The 20,217-nt window shown below is 47.1% G+C and overlaps 1 protein-coding gene across 1 annotated transcript in view; it reads left to right on the top strand.

The window, feature by feature from the left end:
* The window catches only part of LPO (lactoperoxidase), a 49,111-nt gene that overhangs the window by 21,844 nt on the left and 7,050 nt on the right, over positions 1-20,217 (top strand). The window contains exons 2-9 of the mRNA XM_064378393.1: positions 2,294-2,480; positions 3,407-3,494; positions 6,881-7,041; positions 8,455-8,572; positions 8,941-9,070; positions 9,784-9,990; positions 11,545-11,869; positions 14,081-14,241. Coding sequence (XP_064234463.1) covers positions 2,402-2,480; positions 3,407-3,494; positions 6,881-7,041; positions 8,455-8,572; positions 8,941-9,070; positions 9,784-9,990; positions 11,545-11,869; positions 14,081-14,241 — 1,269 coding nt within the window. The 5' untranslated portion in view covers positions 2,294-2,401. The remainder of the gene's footprint in view (positions 1-2,293; positions 2,481-3,406; positions 3,495-6,880; positions 7,042-8,454; positions 8,573-8,940; positions 9,071-9,783; positions 9,991-11,544; positions 11,870-14,080; positions 14,242-20,217) is intronic.

The following is a 20,217-nucleotide window of genomic DNA, read 5'->3' on the forward strand; positions in this document are numbered from 1 at the left end:
ACACCCTTCCTTCACATAAACCAGGAACATTGCCCAAGACATGAGAAAATAATTTATCTCTGGCCTTGAAGTCCCCCCTCCTCCGCTTCCTAGTGAGGAGTGCATGAAGGGGGTCCCAAAGAAGAAGAGAGGAGACATGAGTATTTAAATATTGTTTCCTGTTCAGATTTCTCAACTTTCATGTCTTCCTCTATGATCTTGTCTTCCTCAGGCTGTCTCAGATGATGCCATTTTAAAAAATGAACTAATTTTTTACTTTGTGTTTGTCATTCATTATGAAATGCATTAGTCATTCAAAGAACAGTATAATGAATGCTTGTGCCCACAGCCCTCTTAAATAAATCGATGATATGGTGGTTGCAGGAGCTGGGGGGAAGGGGAAATAGGGAGTTATTGTTCTATGGCTATAGGGTTTCAGTTTTTACAGGATGAAAATGATCTAGAGATCCATTGAGCAACATGTGGCTATACCTAACATTATAGTACGGTATCATTTAAATGACTAGGATGCTACACTTTATGCTATGTGGGTTGTTTTGTTTTGTTCTGTTTTTTGAGATGGAGTTCCACTCTGTTGCCCAGGCTGGAGTGCAATGGCGCAATCTTGGCTCACCACAAACTCCACCTCCCAGGTTCAAGCGATTCTCCTGCCTCAGCCTCCTAAGTAGCTGGAATTGCAGGTGTATGCCACCACGCCTGGCTAATTTTTGTATTTTTAGTAGAGACAGGGTTTTATCACGTTGGCTAGGCTGGTCTCGAACCCCTGACCTCGAGTGATCCACCTGCCTCAGCCTCCCAAAGTGCTGGGATTACAGGCATGAGCCACCACGCCCAGCCATGTTTTTTTTTAATAATAATAATTTGTTTTTTAAAGTCAATGATACTTTTTCCTCCAAAACCATCGTCTCTGTTTGTCTGAAGGGCAGATTTCTGCTAACTCAATGAACCCTGCAATAGGTCCCCTGAAGTTGCAAAAAACGGTGACAGAGGGATAGGAGGCCCCAGAATCTTTTCCTCCTTGGGGTCATACATGTATAAGGACAAGAGCCCACTGAGAGGTCGAGCTGTTTGAGAACTCACCTTGGGGAAGGGGCAGGTAACAGAGCGGTATTTATTCATGCTTTGCCTTTTCTCTAGAGTTAGCTTACAAAAAGTACATTCAACAAGACACAAATTAGTAGGGGGACCACAAAAGGCCAGAGGGAAAAATTGGAGGCAGGCGGGGGTGGAGGCTGAAATGACCTGATCCAGATACAGAGTTCTCCTGGTCTGGCCTATTCCAAGGGGAGACGATTTGGAGAAGATCTGCAAGACAGGAGGGGAGGTCTGCCAGGCAAAGCTCCAGAACAACGATTTCTCTCTGGGAGCTGAGACTTGGGGAGACATGGCTGGCGGCCAGCCTGAACCTGAGGCTGCTCTCCCTGGCATTCTTCTGGATTCCACCAGTGAACGCCCCGCTGCAGGGAGAACCCATGCGTTCTTGTGAAAGCCGAGGAGCCTCTCAGGAACCTGGTCTAAACACACAATCATTCCATCTGCACACTGCCTCCCGGGGTTGGAGCCAGAATCTCCTCCAAAGATATATGGGGTCTGCTCCACTAAGCCCAATGAAGAACCCATCAGAAAACAAAGCTGCACAAATTTCAGTCAAAAGACTTGCGTTCAGAGTTAAAGCTCATGACGACGGGGTTAATCCAAGAGCTGGAATCTTTCCAGGCAGCCTGGGGCACAGTTGTGGGCTCAGAGAAGCTCTGAACTTTGTCGTCATAACTTTCTTTCAGCATTGCCATCAAGTTGGCACTCTGAGGGAAGGAGAAGGCCCTGCCAGGTTTCCGAAGGGAGGCACCGAGTGTCTGCCTCTCAGGCACTCTCCCCTGGGGCTGGGCCAGAGGAAACTGGCTTGCAGGGAGCAATGCATCCTGGAGGGAAGGAGGGAGGAGAACTCAAAGGCAGGCTCCAGGCTTGGTAACAGTGTTTCTCACACCTGTGACAAGACAAGTACAGCATCTCAGGACCACAGGCCGTCAGGGCAAAATTGGATATTCTGGATCACTTGGTCCCACCTCCTCCCATAGCAAGCCAGGAGCCCAGAGATGTTAAGTAACCTGCCCAAGGTCACAGAGCTATTGGGAGCAAATGCAGAATGATAACTCAGGGCCTTAGGTCCTGAAGCCAGAGTTCTTTCCCTCCCACCACTGCTTCTCCTCTTTCCATCTCTCCCAGTACCTAGCACAGGCCTGCGCGTATGGTAGATGCTTCATTCGGTAATGTGGTTTCTCCTTCCCTGTTCCAGTGTTAGGGTGTCTGGCGTTCCTTGGGCTTTCTCTGCTTTCTGTGATTCAAACCCTCCCACTTGGGCTCTAGAGAGGCTCACAGCGTGATCCTGCATCGTGTTTCAGTGATGAGTGTCCTTCATCTCCCAGCCCTCCTGGCTTCCCTGGTCTTGCTTCAGGCTGCAACATCTGCCACAAGAGTTGAGTGTCTCCCTTTATGGGTTTTCTGGGGCTGCTATCACAAAGCACCACTGACTGGGTGGCCTAAGACAACAGAAATGTATTCTCTCACAGTCCAGGAGGCTAGAAGTCCAAAATCCAGGTGCTGGCAGGGCTGCGCTTCCTCTGAAGGCTCTAGGGAAGAATGTTCCTTTCTTCTCCGAGCTTCTGGTGGCCCTGGTATTCCTGGTGTTCCCTGGCTTGTAGTGCAACCCTCCGATCTCTGCCTCAGTCTTCACATGCCTTTTTCTTTGTGTGTCCTCTCTTCTCCTCATCAAACCACCATTCATTGGATTGAGGGCCCATGCTAAGGCAGTATGACCTCATTTTAATTAATTACACCTACAAAGACCCTACTTCCAAATAAGGTCACATTCTGAGGTTCCAATGCAGATGTGAATTTTGGGAGGGTCATTATTTAACCCACTACACTCTCCTTGTTGAGAAAACAGATCCTGTCCTCCATGCCCCAGACCCCAATACAAGAGGGAACAGGGAATCCCACATTACTCTCAGGCCATCCCTTCTCTACGTCAGGGTCCTGGTGATCAGTGGGTCCTCTTTGATGAACTTGAGATAGTCCATGAGACCATCTCACCAGGAACCAGAAATATCCCCACAGCACAGTAGCCCTAGCCACCCTGAGTGGCCACACTCCTTCATCCCACCTCTGGGCATTCCAGTGAGAGCTCAGAGAGCAATTTTGACATCTCATTGAAGATCCAAGAATGTTCTTCCCATTCTGTGCTTTTTCCCCTTAAGGACTCTTATGAAACCTTCCTAATCTTGATCTCCTGCCTGCCCAGATTTGAGGGGTGGGGGTAATGGCTGAGAAAGAGGGAGACAGAAGCAGAAGACATCTCAAAGGAGTGGTGTCTGACAGCCTGCTTCCTGCTCCCCACTCCAAGCCCAAGTGCAGACCACCAGAACCTCTGCCATCTCCAATGCTGTGAGTCAGGCCAAGGTCCAAGTCAACAAGGCCTTCCTGGACTCCCGAACCAGGTACGTGACACACACACACACACACATCCCTTGACAGGCTTCCTGTTCAAGACAAACACACGTAGGCCAGCCCCAATGAGCTGATGAGCCGAGCAATGATAAAACTTGCCCTTCCATCCTCCCAGCCCTCCAAGTACATGACAAGTATGAGCAATAGCCCACAATTCCTAAAGTCCTCAGCCTATACATCTCCTGGAAGAGGGCATCTCATCTAACCCTAGAAGGTCTTTCTTCCACGTGGCCCAGTGTGTTTCCTTGGGCCATGCATTCCAGAGTCCCAGAAAGCCTCTCAGTAAAAGTTCTTCATTCATCCAACTGATATTGACTGATCCAGGCCAGGTCCACCAGAAGTCGAATCTGAGCCCTGCATTCAGGTGCAGGTGATGTACTGGGGGAATGCTCACAGGGAAGCTGTGATGGAGTGAAGAAGCCAGAGAAGTAAAGGGGAAGTTGCATAAATAATGTGGCTTCAGGTCTAGTCTGGAGCAGAAGCTGCTCCTCAGTGCCTGCCCCATCTTGGGGCAAGGGAGCAGAGCCCTCGTCCGCCCACATCAGTCAGACATGGCTGCAGGCTTGCAGGTGGTTGGGAGGTGTTGCACACACCTGTGGAATTCCCGGGCGCCCCCAGCCAGGCTGCTCCAGTGGCTCAGAAGCAGACGCCCAACACGGTTACTGGAGTGAGCCTGTAGCTGATGCACCTGTGGCAGTGAGGGGAGGAGCCCGGGGCCCACAGGGCACCATACAGTCAACCGCCCTCCAGTCCTATGCAGGGGCAACGTTGGCGCCTGCCCTCAGGAAACACGCACTCTAGGGAGAAGGCAGGCAAGGAGCAAGGGGAGCTGTCATATTGAGAAAAAAGTCACCTTACTCTTTCCTCTCGCTGTCCTTTCACGCTGGACTTGGGCCTCCACTCACTCTTCCTTGGCCCTTGAATGAACTCTCAAGCCGTCGCACAACTTTTTTGGTGACTTAGATGATAAAACATGCTCTGGACGCTTCTAGTCCCCAGACCAGGATTATCTCAAGAATTAAAATGTCAGCATAAGAAGAGAAAGCCCAGCCCTGCTCTCTTCCTTCAGCTCAGAGCTGCTCGAGGCCTCTGGGGGAGAAGAGAGTGCAGTGTCCTTCTCCCTCTTTCTGGGACTCCTCCTTCCTGGCCTGGGTTTCTGCTTGTCAGGGGTTAAGCTGAGGGAGGGAGGAAAAAGGGGTGGCAAGTCTACATCTCCTGGACAACTCAGTCCCCAAGGGGCTGGAAGCTCCCTCTGTCTCTCTCCACTCGGCTACTTTCCTGGTTTCTCAGAAAGATCCGGCTGCCAGCTCTGTGATCTGGAAAATTCTCTGGCCAGTGGCTCCCAGCTCCAACCTTCTGCCTGGGAGCATCGGCCCACTCCTTCACCCCTCCCCACCCTGTCCCTTTTAAGCAGCCTCCAGAAGACTAGCAGCTTCACCCTCCTGCTGAGACCATGCAGGTTCCAGATTCCACACTGGGGCTGCCCTGCCCCTCTCTCTGTGCTGTCAGGACCCTGGCTGGCCACAGCTGCTTTCAGTCGGGCTCTTCAGGCAGGTGTCAAACCCCAGCCAGGACTCCAGGACACGCAGTCAAGCCCTCCTTCTAAGACCTTTCTCCCTAGAATTAAGGGGGAGAGCCGCATGGTGGTAGGAGGGAAATGCCCAGTATTTCTGCAAATGTCTCCAAAGGAAAATTCTCTCTCGCTCCTCAAATTCAATCCCTTTATAGCCTCAAGATGGGGACAGCATAAAACCACAAAACTGGTGTTCATACGCCTCCTTTGCAAGTCCTGCACAGGCCAACCAGCGCCCTGCTTTGAAATGTGGAGGTGCCCTCCCCTGCTGGTTAGTTAGTTCTTGGCCCCGGGGGCCTCACAGAGACATGAGTCACATTTAAGCATTCTGTTACCCAAGTACACACACAGTCCAGTGACTCACAATTTATGATAAGGACAACAAAGGAAATAAACAGGGCAAGGGACGCCACTCTAGGCACAGGGATCCCAGAAGCCTGTTAGAGAATGGGAAGGAGCCACCCAGGCAGAGGGCATGGGGCTCACATTCCAGGCACTGCAATGGCATGGGGTCTGAGGCAGGAAAGACCGCGGGGTGCACAGGAAATAGCCAATGCCAGCAGAGGCAGGAGGCAAGGAGGATCTCTATAAGGTGAGAGCAGAGAGGTGGGTCGCCCCAGGGTAAGCCATTGGAGCACTTGAATTAGTGGTGGCATGGTCTGATATTTATGCTAAAAAGATCACTCCAGCAGCCCTGTGGAGAATGAATGGGTAGGGACAGGAGTGGAAGTAAGAGCCATCTAGATGGGAGAGGATGACAGCTAGGACCGGGGTGGAGACTATGGAGATGGCAAAGAGGTCCTTCCAAGACCCGCCTGCCCTCAAAAGAGCCCAGCCCCAGGGCAGAGCAGGAGGTGAGTCCCTGGTGAATCTGTGTTCAGGCAAGGGAAGCAGGCAGAGCCCAGGCCAGGCCAGGAAAGAAAGGAATATCTGGAACCTTGTGTGGGACCTTACCTGCTAAGCCCAGGGAGGCCCAGCGGTCTGCCTGCCTTTGTTCATGGGGTGAGGGGGACTCTAAAATACCTTGTAGCAGCCCCTCTGGGACCCAGCTGATGGTGACAGTGACACTTACACATTTGTGTGTGTGCTCTGTGCAGATGCAGTTCTGGGGGCCCTACATTCGTTCCTCCCAAAAATCCTAGGAAGTACTGAATCGAACTGTAGAAAACAGTGTTTGAGGTCAGAAATGATGAAACAGCATTGCTCAACCTAAGGTTACTATCATTAACTTCATTATACCAATAAGGAAACTGAGTACAAAGAGCTTAAATAATTTGCCTCAAAGGCACACAACTAGAAAGTGGCAGTTAGGAGTCAGTCCCAGTCAGTCTGCCCCAAAGTCCATACCTAAGTCTCTGATGGAAGAAAATTATGATTCCCAGTTCATCAATGAGGGGAAGGTCACTCAGAGGTCCATATAATTAAACCAATCCTGGTGGAACCCAGATCCACCCTGGGGTCTGTCCAGCTCCAAGCCCACTTTAGGCCAGCATGGTCCAAGATAACTTTCTAGGATGATGAAATGTTCTATATCTGCACTGTCCAACACGGCAATCACTAACCTCATCTGGCTTTCAGCACTTGAGATGTACCTAGTGCTGCTGAGGAACTGAATTTTTAATTTTAATTTTAATAAATTTCCATTGAAATAGCCACATGTGGTTAGTGGCTACCGTATGGGGCGGTGCAGCAGCCTGGGTAACAAGGCCATGTTGTACACACACCCCCTCCCACCCCTCCAGTGGCCCCCAGCTCCCTCCCTACAGGGTGCAGGCCATGATTCCCTATCTCTCTCCACTGTAGGCTGAAGACCGCCATGAGCTCTGAGACTCCCACCAGCCGACAGCTCTCAGAGTACCTGAAGCATGCCAAAGGCCGGACCCGCACAGCCATCCGCAACGGACAGGTGTGGGAGGAATCTTTAAAGAGACTGAGGCAGAAGGTGCCCTTGACCAATGTCACAGGTACCGAAAACCCACCAGCCCTCTGTGGCAGGAAGGGGTCATCTCCCCATAAGAGAGAGCAGAGGCCACCCCAAGCTGCACTCCCTGTTGAGAGCTATCTACTCAGAGGAACACTCCTGTCTCTCCCTTCTTAGACCCGTAGACAAGACTGGCAGAGCAAGGACGGGCTTAGAGCACAGCTAGGGCAATGCTCTTTTTGCAGAGGAAGGAACTGAGATCCAGCAAGATCACATTGGTGACTCCATGTAAGGGGACATTGGTGCTCTTTGTATCACACCATCTGTGAGGCCTCTGCCCACAGGAAGTGCTAAAGTCAATAAACATGGGTTCCTTGTCCTAAACTACAGTGTCACCACTTCCTCTAGTAGAGGGGACATTTAAGTCACCTGTGTCAGGGGAATTTACTGGGATGTCACAGGAGATAAGATTTTCCTCTTGTTCTGGGTAAGATGGAGCTAAAACAATGAACTTAACTGATGGCTTGGTCATGACCTCCTCCATCCCCTCCACCCTCACCCCCAAACAAATGCCACAGCCCACAGAGGGTCATGAGGAAGGGGTTTGGTCCTGACAGGAGGAAGAGGCTGTAGGTTCTCCCTGGGGAAACATCAAGTGAGGAGGGATACCTGGCCTAGGAGTTGGGCAAATTCCAAAGCTCCAAAAGAAGGAAACTGGGACGAGGTAAGAAGTAGGAAGCACGTTGACCTCTGAAATCCAAAAGGCTCTGAAAGTTGAAAACCCACCACCTTTCAGACATGGCCCCCCAAAGAAGCCCCCATGAGCCAGATCCCCTCACCTCCCTGCCCTTGCAGACAGCAGGGTGGATTCGGGTATGCGTTCAGAAGTGGGCATCTCTCTCCACTCTGTGCCCATACTGAACCCTCTGATGCCTAAAGGCCCCCTACTCTGTCACTCCTCCCACAACCCCCGCCTCTCACTGAAAAATCACCTGGCCCTTCCCAACACCTTTCCTAGTTATGTTCCTGCTTGCTCGGTCCTTTAGATGTAAACGAAGCTTTAGAAGAAAGCAGTCTTATCACACTAACTCATACTCACATATGCTTAACCTTCCAGGGGATTTCCATTCTAAAAGAAAGACTTGTCAATTCAAATTAATCTTGACCTGGTACACCCGGAACTGCTAGCAATTCTGGGGTCATTCCCAGTTACTCTCTGTGGCCTTGGGCAAGTCTCTTGAACACTGTGGGCTCATTTTCTTCCCTGTAAAATAGGATAAAATTTATGACCTTAATGAGTTGTCAGATTCATTGAGAAGCCACTTGAGAAACGCTTACTTAGAAGGGAAGGTATTCCAGAACATGCAAGTTCACCCCTGGTCTCCATTTCCTGCCTCCCACCGGTGCCTGTGGATGGAGAAAGAACTCAGTCCCTTTGGGGTCCCTTCTGTTTCAGGTCCCAGTCTGGACCTGACTTCGCTGTCTCGGGAGGTGGGCTGTGGTGCCCCTGCTTCCATGGTGAGATGCGACCCGTGCAGCCCTTACCGCACCATTACGGGAGACTGCAACAACAGGTGCGGGGCTCGGGGTGTGGGGGCCGACCCTTCCAGCCGCCCGCCCCGCCAGGGCCTTTGCGCTCGGGCACTCCAGGCACTGCCACTGCCTTGCCCGCCTGGGCTGGCGTTCCCACCTTCCCCACCTTCTCAAGACCGTGCGTTTCCAGCCTTCTCCCGCGAGCCCACTGGAAGCCGCGCCTTTCCCCGGGGCGGGGGAGCCCCGCACCCTCAGGGGGTGGGCGCCGTTCAGAGACCCCACATTTGAGAGGCCCCCTTCTCCGCGTCCCCTTCCCCTCGACCAGAGGCTCCTTCCCCCCTTGGGGTCCTGGGCTTTGGAGCCCCGGAGCCGGCCTGCCGAAGCTCAGCGCGGATCGTGCCTGTTTCAGGAGGAAGCCCGCGCTGGGCGCGGCCAACAGGGCGCTGGCGCGCTGGCTGCCCGCGGAGTACGAGGACGGGCTCTCCTTGCCCTTCGGCTGGACGCCGGGGAAGACGCGCAACGGCTTCCCTCTCCCGCTGGTGAGGCCGGGCCGGGCGCGGGTGAAGGATGGGAGCCAGCGGGGACGGGCTGTCCTCCCCTCACACGCCGGGAAACGAGGAGGAGAAATCAGTGGGGCAGCTGGGGTGCGCGATGGAGAGCTGCGCTGGCCCCACCTGCCGCTAGAGGGCAGCAGAGCTCGGAGCCCGGAGACCGGCACGTGGTGGTCACGTCCCCGCCACCGCAGGCCAGATACCCTGGGGACTCCCGGGCAGATGGCCTCCCTGCCCTATCCTGCTCGCGCTTACCCCAGCCCCCGCCCCTGGAGTGCATCAGCTGTTGTTTGCCTGGAGGTCCTATTTGTTGGCCTCATCGGAGCTGGCAACCCTACCCAGAGCCCCTCTCCTATTCCCGGACACCTGGCGCCTCCGTAGCTCACACTTCAGAGGCAGCCTGTCTTTGTTTTCCCTGTCATAGTGGAAAGGGCACTGGCAAGTCATGAAGTCATACAGATCTGGGTTCAATCCCTCCCTATCCCTTTATAGCTGCAGGACTTGGAGAACTGACTTCACCACTCCGGGATTCAATCTCCCTCTCTACAGAATAGGCTAATGCCACCCACCTCACGAGCTCCGTGTAGGGATTAAATGTACTTGTAACATGCTAGGTAGGTCGTTAATAAGCTGTAGTTGCATCTGAATTCTCAAAGCACTTTTTCCTCTAATCTGCTCTCCCCTTCTCTCTCCATCTTTAGGCCCGGGAGGTATCTAACAAGATTGTTGGCTATCTGAATGAGGAGGGTGTTCTGGACCAAAACAGGTCCCTGCTCTTCATGCAGTGGGGTCAGATTGTGGATCACGACCTGGACTTTGCCCCTGACACCGAGCTGGGGAGTAGCGAGTACTCCAAAGCCCAGTGTGATGAGTACTGTATCCAGGGAGACAACTGCTTCCCCATCATGGTAGGACTCTGCAGCTGGGTGTCTATGACTAGCCAGCCCCTTGCCCATCCTCTTGTAGCAGACATTCCCAGCTCATTGGCTAGGATCTCTGCATAGATCTTGGATACTGATTCCCATGCCACATGTGTCCATTCATTCACTCATCTGTTTATTCAGTAAATAGACATTGACCACTCCATGCCAGGCAGTGAGCTAAGCACCGAGGATTCCAAAGTGAATAGGACACTGCTCCTGCTCTCAAGAACAAAGGGCCAGTGTGGGGACTGGACAAGTAAACTATTGATAGCAGAATGGGAACACTGGAGAAGGCTGTCTACATCCCAGACCCAGCAGCATGGGTAACACCTGAAAGCTTATTAGAAACGGGAAATCTTGGCTGGGTGCAGTGGCTCACACCTATAATCCCAGCACTTTGTGAGGCCGAGGTGGACAGATCACCTGAGGTCAAGAGTTTGAGACCAGCCTGGCCAAAATGGTGAAACCCACATCTACTAAAAACACAAAAGTTAGCCAGGCATGGTGGCATACACCTGTAATCCCAGCTACTCAGGAGGCTGAGGCAGGGGAATCACTTGAACCTGTGAGGCTGAGGTTGCAGTGAGCCGAGATCGCGCCAGTGCACTCCAGCCTGGGCAACAAAGCAAGACTCCGTCTCAAAAAATAAAAAAAGAAAAAAATGCAAAATCTCAAGTCTCACCCAAGATGTTAGGAAATAGATTCTACATTTTTACCAAGATCCCCAGAGATTCGTTTTATACATGATAAAGTTTACGCTGCTGTACATCATTGTGGAGGATGACTTCAGCTCCTCTCAGAAGGACCTGAAACCTGGATGAATTCGAGTGAGCAGCAGGGACTTGTAGGAATTTCCATCAGGAAGGGAGAGAAGCTTGCAGCAATGCGTCTTTTCTTCTTATTCATGGGTATTACAGTTAGTCATTTATTCACTCAAAGAATAGATCAAGGCTATGTGCTGTGATGTAGAGACGGTAAGCTGTGGCATGGAGCCAATGATCTGAATCCTACATCTTTCCCTTCCAGTTTGTAAGTTCTTAGGCAACTTGCTTAACTTTTCTGAGTCTCAGTTTTCTCATCCATAAAATGGAACCCAATTGTCCACCTTCCGGGTTTTTTTTTTTTTTTTGAGGACTGAGGTGAGTTAAAGTTTGCATAATTCCTGGCACATGGTAAGTCCAAAATAAATGCATGGCAGCTGTTGTTAGTAGTAATTATTAACAAACCTGTTCCCATCTCGTGTCCTGCTTTCCAGTCCAGGGAGCTCAGGATTCCCTCCCCACCAAAAATTTGGATCCCTCGCTGTGAGGACTGAATGATTACCCTCAGCAGTTTTACACAGCAGGATATAATGTACTTCAGGATGTTATGAGCCCAGGGTATGTAATGTCAGCAAGAAGTGTCTGGGATCAGTGTCTAGTACCAGGGTCCCAGGAAGGCACCATCAGCATCTTTGCATCCAGACTTGCCATAGGGAGAGGTTGCCAGGGCCCAGCTGTTCCACCCCTCCCCAGTCACCTATGCCCAATCTCTCTGCAGTTCCCACCCAATGACCCCAAAGTGGAGACTCAAGGGAAATGCATGCCTTTCTTCCGAGCCGGCTTCGTCTGCCCCACTCCACCCTACAAGTCCCTGGCCCGAGAGCAGATCAACGCTCTGACCTCCTTCCTGGATGCCAGCTTTGTGTACAGCCCGGAGCCAAGCCTGGCCAGCCGTCTCCGCAACCTCAGCAGCCCCCTGGGCCTCATGGCTATCAACCAGGAGGTCTCAGACCATGGCCTGTCCTACCCGCCCTATGACAGCAAGAAGCCAAGCCCCTGCGAGTTCATCAACACCACCGCCCGTGTACCCTGCTTCCTGGCAGGTGAGTCTAGCCTGAGAACGGAAGATCCCAGGAACAAGGGGATTATCCAGGGAAGCTTTACCACTGCCCCTTTCTCTTCGTCTTTCTGAAAAAATGCACACGGCGCCACCGCTGTCCCTGGCACTGGTCCAGGACTAGCAGAAGGGCCCAGATGAATAAAGAATCCAAGAACATGTGTTCACTGTAAAACAAAATCAGGAAGTCCAGAAAAGTAACAAAGAAAATAAAAAGAAAATTCACACAATCCCACCACCCACCAATAATCACTGCTAATTTTTTTTTTTTTTTTTTTTTTTTTTGGAGATGGAGTCTGGCTCAGACACCTGGGCTGGAGTGCAGTGGCGTGATCTCGTCTCACTACAATCTCCGCCTCCCAGGTTCAAGCAATTCTCCTGCCTCAGCCTCCCGAGTTGCTGGGATTACAGGCACGTGCCACCACGCCTGGCTAATTTTTGTATTTTTAGTAGAGACAGGGTTTCACCATGTTGGACAGGCTGGTCTGAAACTCCTGACCTATTGATCTGCCCACCTCAGCTCCCGAAGTGCTGGGATTCCAGGCGTGAGCCACCATGCCTGGCCCATTGTTAACATTTTCATGCTTATTTTCCAGTATTTTTTCTATCACAAATACAGTTCTACATTGTTTTACATAAATGGGTCCTACTATAAAGAATGCTCCAAAACCTGAAGTCTCCACTGAATCCACTCCATGCCGTTAACTGTTCTTCCGTGACATGCTTTTTAATGGTTACCTGCTATTTCATGATATATGTTACCATCATTTATTTTCTCAACCCGAGTTGGGAGCATTTAGTTATTTCCAGTTTTTCTGTGTTTTGTTACTGTTGTTTAGGTAATGAACATCTTCACTGATAAATCTTTGTTCTCATTTTTAATATATTTGTTAAGGTAATTTCCCAGAAGAGGAAGTTCTTGATGAAGAGGAATGTATATTTTTAAAGCTTTTTATAACCTGAGCACAAAACCCCCACTCCATACAACCTGTGCACAACCAAAGCCCTGCCCGTTCTGTTTATTCCAGCTGCCCTCCTGGGCCTCTCTGTCTGTGGCTTCTGGAGGCCATCCCACCCTTAAACACCCTCTCTCGGAACAAACCCCCAGCCACCCTGATGTTGCAGAAGGCCAGCTCATAGGCCAAGATATCTTTATAGATCTTTGGGATTTTGTGTTCACATATGCTCCACGTCAATCCAGACACAAAACTGAGTTCTTTTTTTGTTTTTCATAAAAATATGCACTCACACCAAGAATTTGCAATTTTAAATAGACTTTCCTGGCCTGGTGCAGTGGCTTGCACCTGTAATCCCAGCCCTTTGGAAGGCTTAGGTGTGAAGATTGAGGCCACAAGTTCAAGACCAGCCTGGGCAACATGGCAAGACCCCTGTCTCTACAAAATATTTAAAAACATGATGGCACATGCCTGTAGTCCCAGCTACTCTGGAGGCTGAAGCAGGAGGATCACTTGATCCCAGGAGGTTGAGGCTGCAGTTAGCCGAGATGGCGCCACTGCACTCCAGCCTCGGCAACAGAGCGAGACTGTCTAGATAGACAGATAGATAGATAGACAGATAGATAGACTTTCCTAAAGATTAGAGGACACAGGGAGAAGTCCCCTTATCCCCTTATGAGACACCTGGTCTTTGGCCGTTTAACCGCTCCCCATCCTTACTCCTCTCTCCCTCCCACTATAGGCCCTCATCTCCAGATTATTCTCCCTTTATTACCCAGAGGAACTCAACCCCACCCAAGCTCCTCACCTCAAACCTGCATTCCTAAAACCTTCAAAGTTCTCTGTGAAGTAAAAAGCTCCTCATTCATTTGAAGCCCCCCTTCCTAGAAGGCAATTGGGTCATAATTAGCAAAATGCTACTGTCTAGTGCGTCACCACTAGCCTTCATCACAGTCCTGTCATAGGCTTTATTCTCATTTTCATAGATAAGGGGACTGAGGCTCAGAAATGTTAAGTAACTTGCCCAAGGTCACACAGCTCAAAAGTGTGTGTATAGAACTGAGAGTCAAACCTATGATTCAGTACCCTCTCCCCATCCCTCTTTACCTGACTGGAAGGAGGGCTTGTTGAGGGTAGCAGTGAAGTGGGGGCTGCTATGGAGCACCATCATTTCTTTGTGCAGGTGACTGGGTCCTGGGGCTGTTAGAGAGAATCTACCTTCCCGCCTTCTGGCCTTTCAGGAGATTCTCGAGCCTCAGAGCATATTCTGCTGGCCGCATCCCACACCCTCTTTCTCCGTGAGCATAACCGGCTGGCCACAGAACTAAAGAGACTCAACCCTCAGTGGGGTGGAGAGAAGCTCTACCAGGAAGCCCGGAAGATCCTGGGAGCCTTCGTGCAGGTAGGGAGGCCCAGGAGCACTGTCACCTGGGCCCACCTGGCTCCCGCTCCTGGCTCTGCCCTCTGCTCGCTACTGTGCCCCCGCTTCCGTTCCCACACCTCCATTTCCCCCGGCCTCTCTGCTGCTTCTCTCCTGTTGTCTCGTCCTTTGAAATCTCCCTCCTTTCATTTTTTCAGCTTCTCTGTCTCAAAAGGAATCTGTGGATTTGGAGTGTTGGAAAGTCACTGTGTGTTGGTCCCTTCAGTGTGCCTGCCCGGGTGCCGTTACTGGGACTATAGCACCTTCACTCCTGGGTCTGCTACATAGCAGTGATTCGGGTTATTTTGATTTGATTCTCTTCCTTTTTAATTCTCTACATCTAAGCATATCTCATGGGTATACTCAACTGATATTGTTGATTGGCTGATCAACTAACTAGAAGAGACTTACAAAGTTTGATGTGTTGATATTAACCATGCACATATTTTTTAAACATTTTATTTTGAAATAATTATAGATTCTAATATACTGCAGTAGGAGGGGGGTTCAAAGGATGAGACAACAGGAGAGAAGCAACGGAGAGGCCTGGGGAAATGGAGGTGTGGGAACAGAAGAGGTCGCTGGGGGCGCAGCAGCAAACAGAGGGCAGAGCCAAGCGTGGGAGCCAGGTGGGCCCCGGACAGGGCTCTGGGGCCTCCCTGCCTGCAGATGATTCGAGTCTAAGAATTACATAGAAAATTGCAAGAAAAATGTATGAAGAGGTCCCACGCACCCCTCACCCAGTCTCCTCCAATGCTAACGTCACATAACCGTGGTGCAATGGCAAAACCAGGAAGTTAACATTGATATAAACCATAGAGCTTACTCAGATCTCACCAGTTATAAATGCAATCATTTGTGTGTGTGTGTCTGCATAGCTCTGTGCAGTTTTTTATCACATATGTAGCTTCAAGTAACCACCACAATGAAGACTCTTAACTGTACTGTCACCCCAAAACTCTCTACCTCTTCACGGCCACATCCACCCTCACCCCTATATTCCTAACCTCTGGCAACCACTGATCTGTTCTTCGTTTCTATAATTATGTTATTTCACAAATGTTATATACATGGAATTATGCAATCTGTATCCATCTGAGATGTGCTTTTTTCATTAAGCATAATATCTCTAAGGTTCCTCCGTGTTGTTGCAAATATCAATAGCTCATTCCTTTTCGTTGCTGAGTAGTATTCCATGGTAGGAATGAACTACAGTTTGTTTAACCATTCAACTTTTGAAGGGCATTTGGAGAGTTTCTAGTTTGAGATTATTATGAATCAAGCTACTATAAACATTCAAACATAAGTTTCTGCATGAAAATAAATTTTTATTTCTTTGAGATATATGCCTAAGAGTGCAATTGCTAGGTCACATGGTAAGTCCATTTATAGTTTTTTTAATTTGTTTTTTTATTTTTTAATGTTGCGGTACATAGTGTCTATATGTTTGGGGCACATGAGGTTGTTTGATGAGGGCATACAATGTGAAATAAGCACATCATAGGCTATCCATCCTCTCAAGCATTTATACCTTGAGTTGCAAAACAATCCAGTTATACTCTTAAGTTATTTTAAAATGTACAATTAAGTTATTATTAAGTCTAGTCGCCCTGCTATGCTATCAAATAGCAGGGTTTCTTTTTTCTTTTTTTGAGACAGAGTCTTGCTCTGTTGCCCAGGCTGGAGTGCAGTGGGGTGCCATCTTGGCTCACTGCAGCCTCCACCTCCTGGGCTCAAGCGATTCTCCTGCCTCAGCCTCCTAAGTAACTGGGGTTACAGGCACCCGCCACCACATCCTGCTGATTTTTGTATTGTTGGTGAAGATGGGACTTCACCATGTTGGCTGAGCTAATCTCGAACTCCTGATCTCAAGTGATCCACCCACCTCGGCTCCCAAAGTGCTGGGATTACAGGCATGAGCCACCGTGCCTTCCTTCTATTTTTTGGTACCCATTAACCATCTCCATCTCCCCCATCCACAGCCCCTCACTACCCTTCCCAGCCTCTGGTAACCATCCTTCTACTTTCTATGTTCATAAGTTCAATTGTTTTGATATTTAGATCCCACAAATAAGTGAGAACATGCCATGTTTGTCTTTCTGTGCCTGGTATATTTCAGGTAACATAAAGATCTCCACTTCCATCCATGTCATTGCAGTTGACTGGATCTCATTCTTTTTTATGGCAATAGTACCCCATTGTGACTATGTAACACATTTTCTTTATCCATTCACCTGTTGATGGATGCTTAGGCTGCTTTCAAATCTTAGCTATTGTAAACAGTGTTGTAACAAACATAAGAGCGTAGATATCTCTTTGACATACTGATTTTATTTCTTTTGGGTATATACCCAGTAGTGAGATTGCTGGATCATATGGCAGCTCAGTGTTTAGTTTTCTGAGGAATCTCCAAACTGTTCTCCGTAGTGGTTGTACTAATTTATATTCCCACCAACAGTTTACGAGGGTTCCCTTTTCTCCACATTCTTGCCAGCATTTGTTATTGTTTATATATACAATGGTTTATATAAATAAACCATTGTAACTGGGGTAACATAACATCTCATCGTAGTTTGGATTTGCATTTCTCTGATTATCAATGATGTTGGGCACTTTTCATATGCCTGTTTCCCATTTGTGTGTCTTCTTTTGAGAAATGTCTATTCAAATCTTTTGCCTATCTTTTGATAGGATTTTTTTTTTTTTTTTTTTTTTTTTTTTTGAGACGGAATCTTGCTCTATCATCCAGGCTGGAATGCAGTGGTGCAATCTCGGCTCACTGCAACCTCCGCTTCCTGGGTTCAAGCTATTCTTCTGCCTCAGCCTCCCAAGTACCTGGGAGTACAGGCCTGCTCCACAATGCCCGGCTGATTTTTTTTTTTTTTTTTTTTTTGTATTATTAGTAGAGACAAGCTTTCACCCTATTGGCCAGGCTGGTCTCGAACTCCTGACCTCATGATCCTGCCTGCCTCAGCCTCCCAAAGTGCTGGGATTACAGGTGTGAGCCACTGCACTCGGCTCCTATAGGGTTATTTGAGCTCCTTATATATCCTGGTTATTAATCCCTTGTCAGAAGGGTAGTTTGCAATGTTTTCTTGTAGTAGTTTCACTGTTTGAGGTCTCAGATTTGTCTTTAATCCATTTTAATTTGATTTTTATATATGGGTAAAAGATAGGGGTCTAGTTTTATTCTCCTGCATATGGATTTCCAATTTTCCCAACATCATTTATTGAAGAGACTGTCTTTTCCCCAGCATATGTTCTTGGCACCCTTGTTGAAAATGAGTTCACTGTAGGTGTGTGGATTTGTTTCTGGGTTCTCTGTTCTGTTACATTGGTCTTTGTGTCTGTTTCTATTACAGTACTATGCTGTTTTGGCTACTATAGCTCTGTAGTATAATTTGAAGTCAGGTAATGTGATTCCTCCAGTTTTGTTCTTTTTAATTAAGATATCTTTGGCTACTCTGAGTCTTCTATTTTTAATTTTAAAAGGAGCTGCCAAATTATTTTTTGGAGTGGCTGCACCATTTTATATTCCTATCAGCAATGTATGCATGATCCAATTTCTTAGCATCCTGATGGTGTCATCACCATTTTTGTTTTATCCTTTCTGATAGATGTGTAGTAATATCTCCTTGTTTTAATTTGCATTTCTCTAATGGCTAGGAATGTTGAACATCTTTTCCTGTGCTCATTTGCCACCTGTGTATCCTCTTCAATAAAATACTTGTTCATATATTTTGCCTATTTTCAAATCGGACTATTTGTCTGGTAATGTTGGGTTTTGAGAGTTCTTTATGTATTCTAGACACAAGTCCTTTGTCAGAGATGTGATTTGCAGAGATTTTCTCCCAGTCTATAACTTGGTGTGGATGTTTTTTTTTTTTTTCATCCTCTTAACAAGGTCTTTTGTAGAGCAAAAGCTTTTAATTTTAATGAAGTCTTTTTAATCAAATTTCCCTTTCCTGAGTTGTGCATGTGATATCAAGTCTCAGAACTTTTTTCCTAGTCCTAGGTCCCAAAGACTTTCTCCTGCTTTTTCCTTCTAGAAGTTTTTTGGTTTTATATTTTACATTTAAGTTTATGATCCATTTTGGGTAAATTTTTGCATAAAATATGAGGTTTAGGTCAAGACCCTTTTTTAATGTTTTCTGGCCTAGTAATGTCTAACTGCTCCAGCACCCGCTTATTGAAAGGCTATTGTTTCTCTGAATTGCTTTTGTTCCTTTGGCAAAAATTATTTGGGCATATTTACATGGATCTATTCCTGGGTTGTCTGTTCTCCTCCACTGGTTTGTATGTATGTCTATTCCTCTACCAGGACCACAGTGCTCAATTACTGTAGCTAGGCAGTAAGCCTTAACACACCTTAGTCTTCTTTTTCAAAATTGTTTTAGATATTCTAGGATCTTTCCCTTTCCATACATATTATTAAATAAGTTTGCGTATGCCTACTGAAAAATCTTATTGAAATTTTGATATAAATTGCATTAAAACTATAGATAAATTTAGGGAGACTTGACATCTTTACAATGTTGAGTTTTCCAATCCATAGACTCAGTATGTCTCCCCAATCTTTAGATTTTTTATTTCTTTAATCGACATTTTGTAGTTTTATCACACAGATTCTGTACATGTCTTGTTAGATTTATACCTCAGTATTTCATTTTCTTTGGAGGAATTATCAATGGTATTACAGCTTTATTGCAGTTTTTACTTATTTTATCAGTGTATGAAAATATAATTGATTTTTGTGTGTGTTGATTTTGTATCCTGTGACCTTGCTGAATTCAATTAGTTCTAGGAGTTCTGCTATAGATTGCTTGGATTTTCTACACAGGACATCATGTAACCTGTCAATAAAGACAGTTGTATTTCTTCTTTTCTAATCTATATTATTTTTCTTTCTTTTTCTTGCCTTATTAGGTGGTAATTCCTAGAACTTCCTAGTGGCTCAAACTTCCAATACTATATTAAATGCGAGTGGTGAGAAAGCAGGCATCCTTGTCTTCCCAACCGAGAAAGTATTCAATCTTTCACGATTAAGTATAATATGAGTTATAAATGTTTCGTAGTTGCCCTTTACGAGGTTGAAGAAGCTCCATTCCTAGTATTGAGAGTTTTTATCATAATCGGTGTTGAACTTTGTCAAATGGTTTTTCTGCATCAGTTGATAGGATCATATGATTTTTTATCTTTATTCTGCTTGCTTTGGATTTATTTTGCTCTTCTTTTTTTAGTTTCTTGAAGTAGAAACTTAGATGACTAATTTGCAATCTTTCCTAATTTCTAATGTATTTAGTGCTGTAAATTTCCATCTTAGCACTGAGTTGACTACCTCCCGCAAATTTTGATATTATGTTTTCATTTTCATTCAGTATGTATTTTTTAAATTTCCTTTCCAACTTCATCTTTAACCTATGTATAATTTAGAAGTGTGTTATTGAATTTCCAAGTGTTTGTAGATTTTCCTGTTGCTTTCCTGTTATTGATTTCTAGTTTGATTCCATCATGATCAGATACTGTAGTATGATTTCAATTATTTTAAATTTGTTAAGATTTGTTTTATAACCCTGCTGTGGACTATCTTGTTGCATTTTCTGTGAGTTTAAAAAGAATGTGCATTCTGCTGTTGTTGAATGCAATGCTCTGTAAATGTCAACTGAATCTTTTGGTTGATGGTGCTATTTAGTTCCGTACTCCAGCTAATTTTCTGTCTAGTAGTTCTCCCACTTACGGAGAGTCAGGTGTTGAAATCCCCAGCTATAAGTGAGAATTGCCCATTCCTTCTTCCAGTCTTATTAGATTTTGCTTCATGTATTTTAAAGTTTTAAAGTTCTGTTGTTTGATCCACATCATTTAGGATTGCTTCATCTTCTTGATGGATAGATCCTTTTATTATTATGTAATGTCCACTTTTATCCTCGGAAATCGACTTTATCTGATATTAATATAGTC

Source organism: Aotus nancymaae, unplaced genomic scaffold, assembly GCF_030222135.1.
Source record: "Aotus nancymaae isolate 86718 unplaced genomic scaffold, 86718_ANA_hifiasm-v0.15.2.pri h1tg000018l, whole genome shotgun sequence".
NCBI lineage: Eukaryota > Metazoa > Chordata > Mammalia > Primates > Aotidae > Aotus > Aotus nancymaae.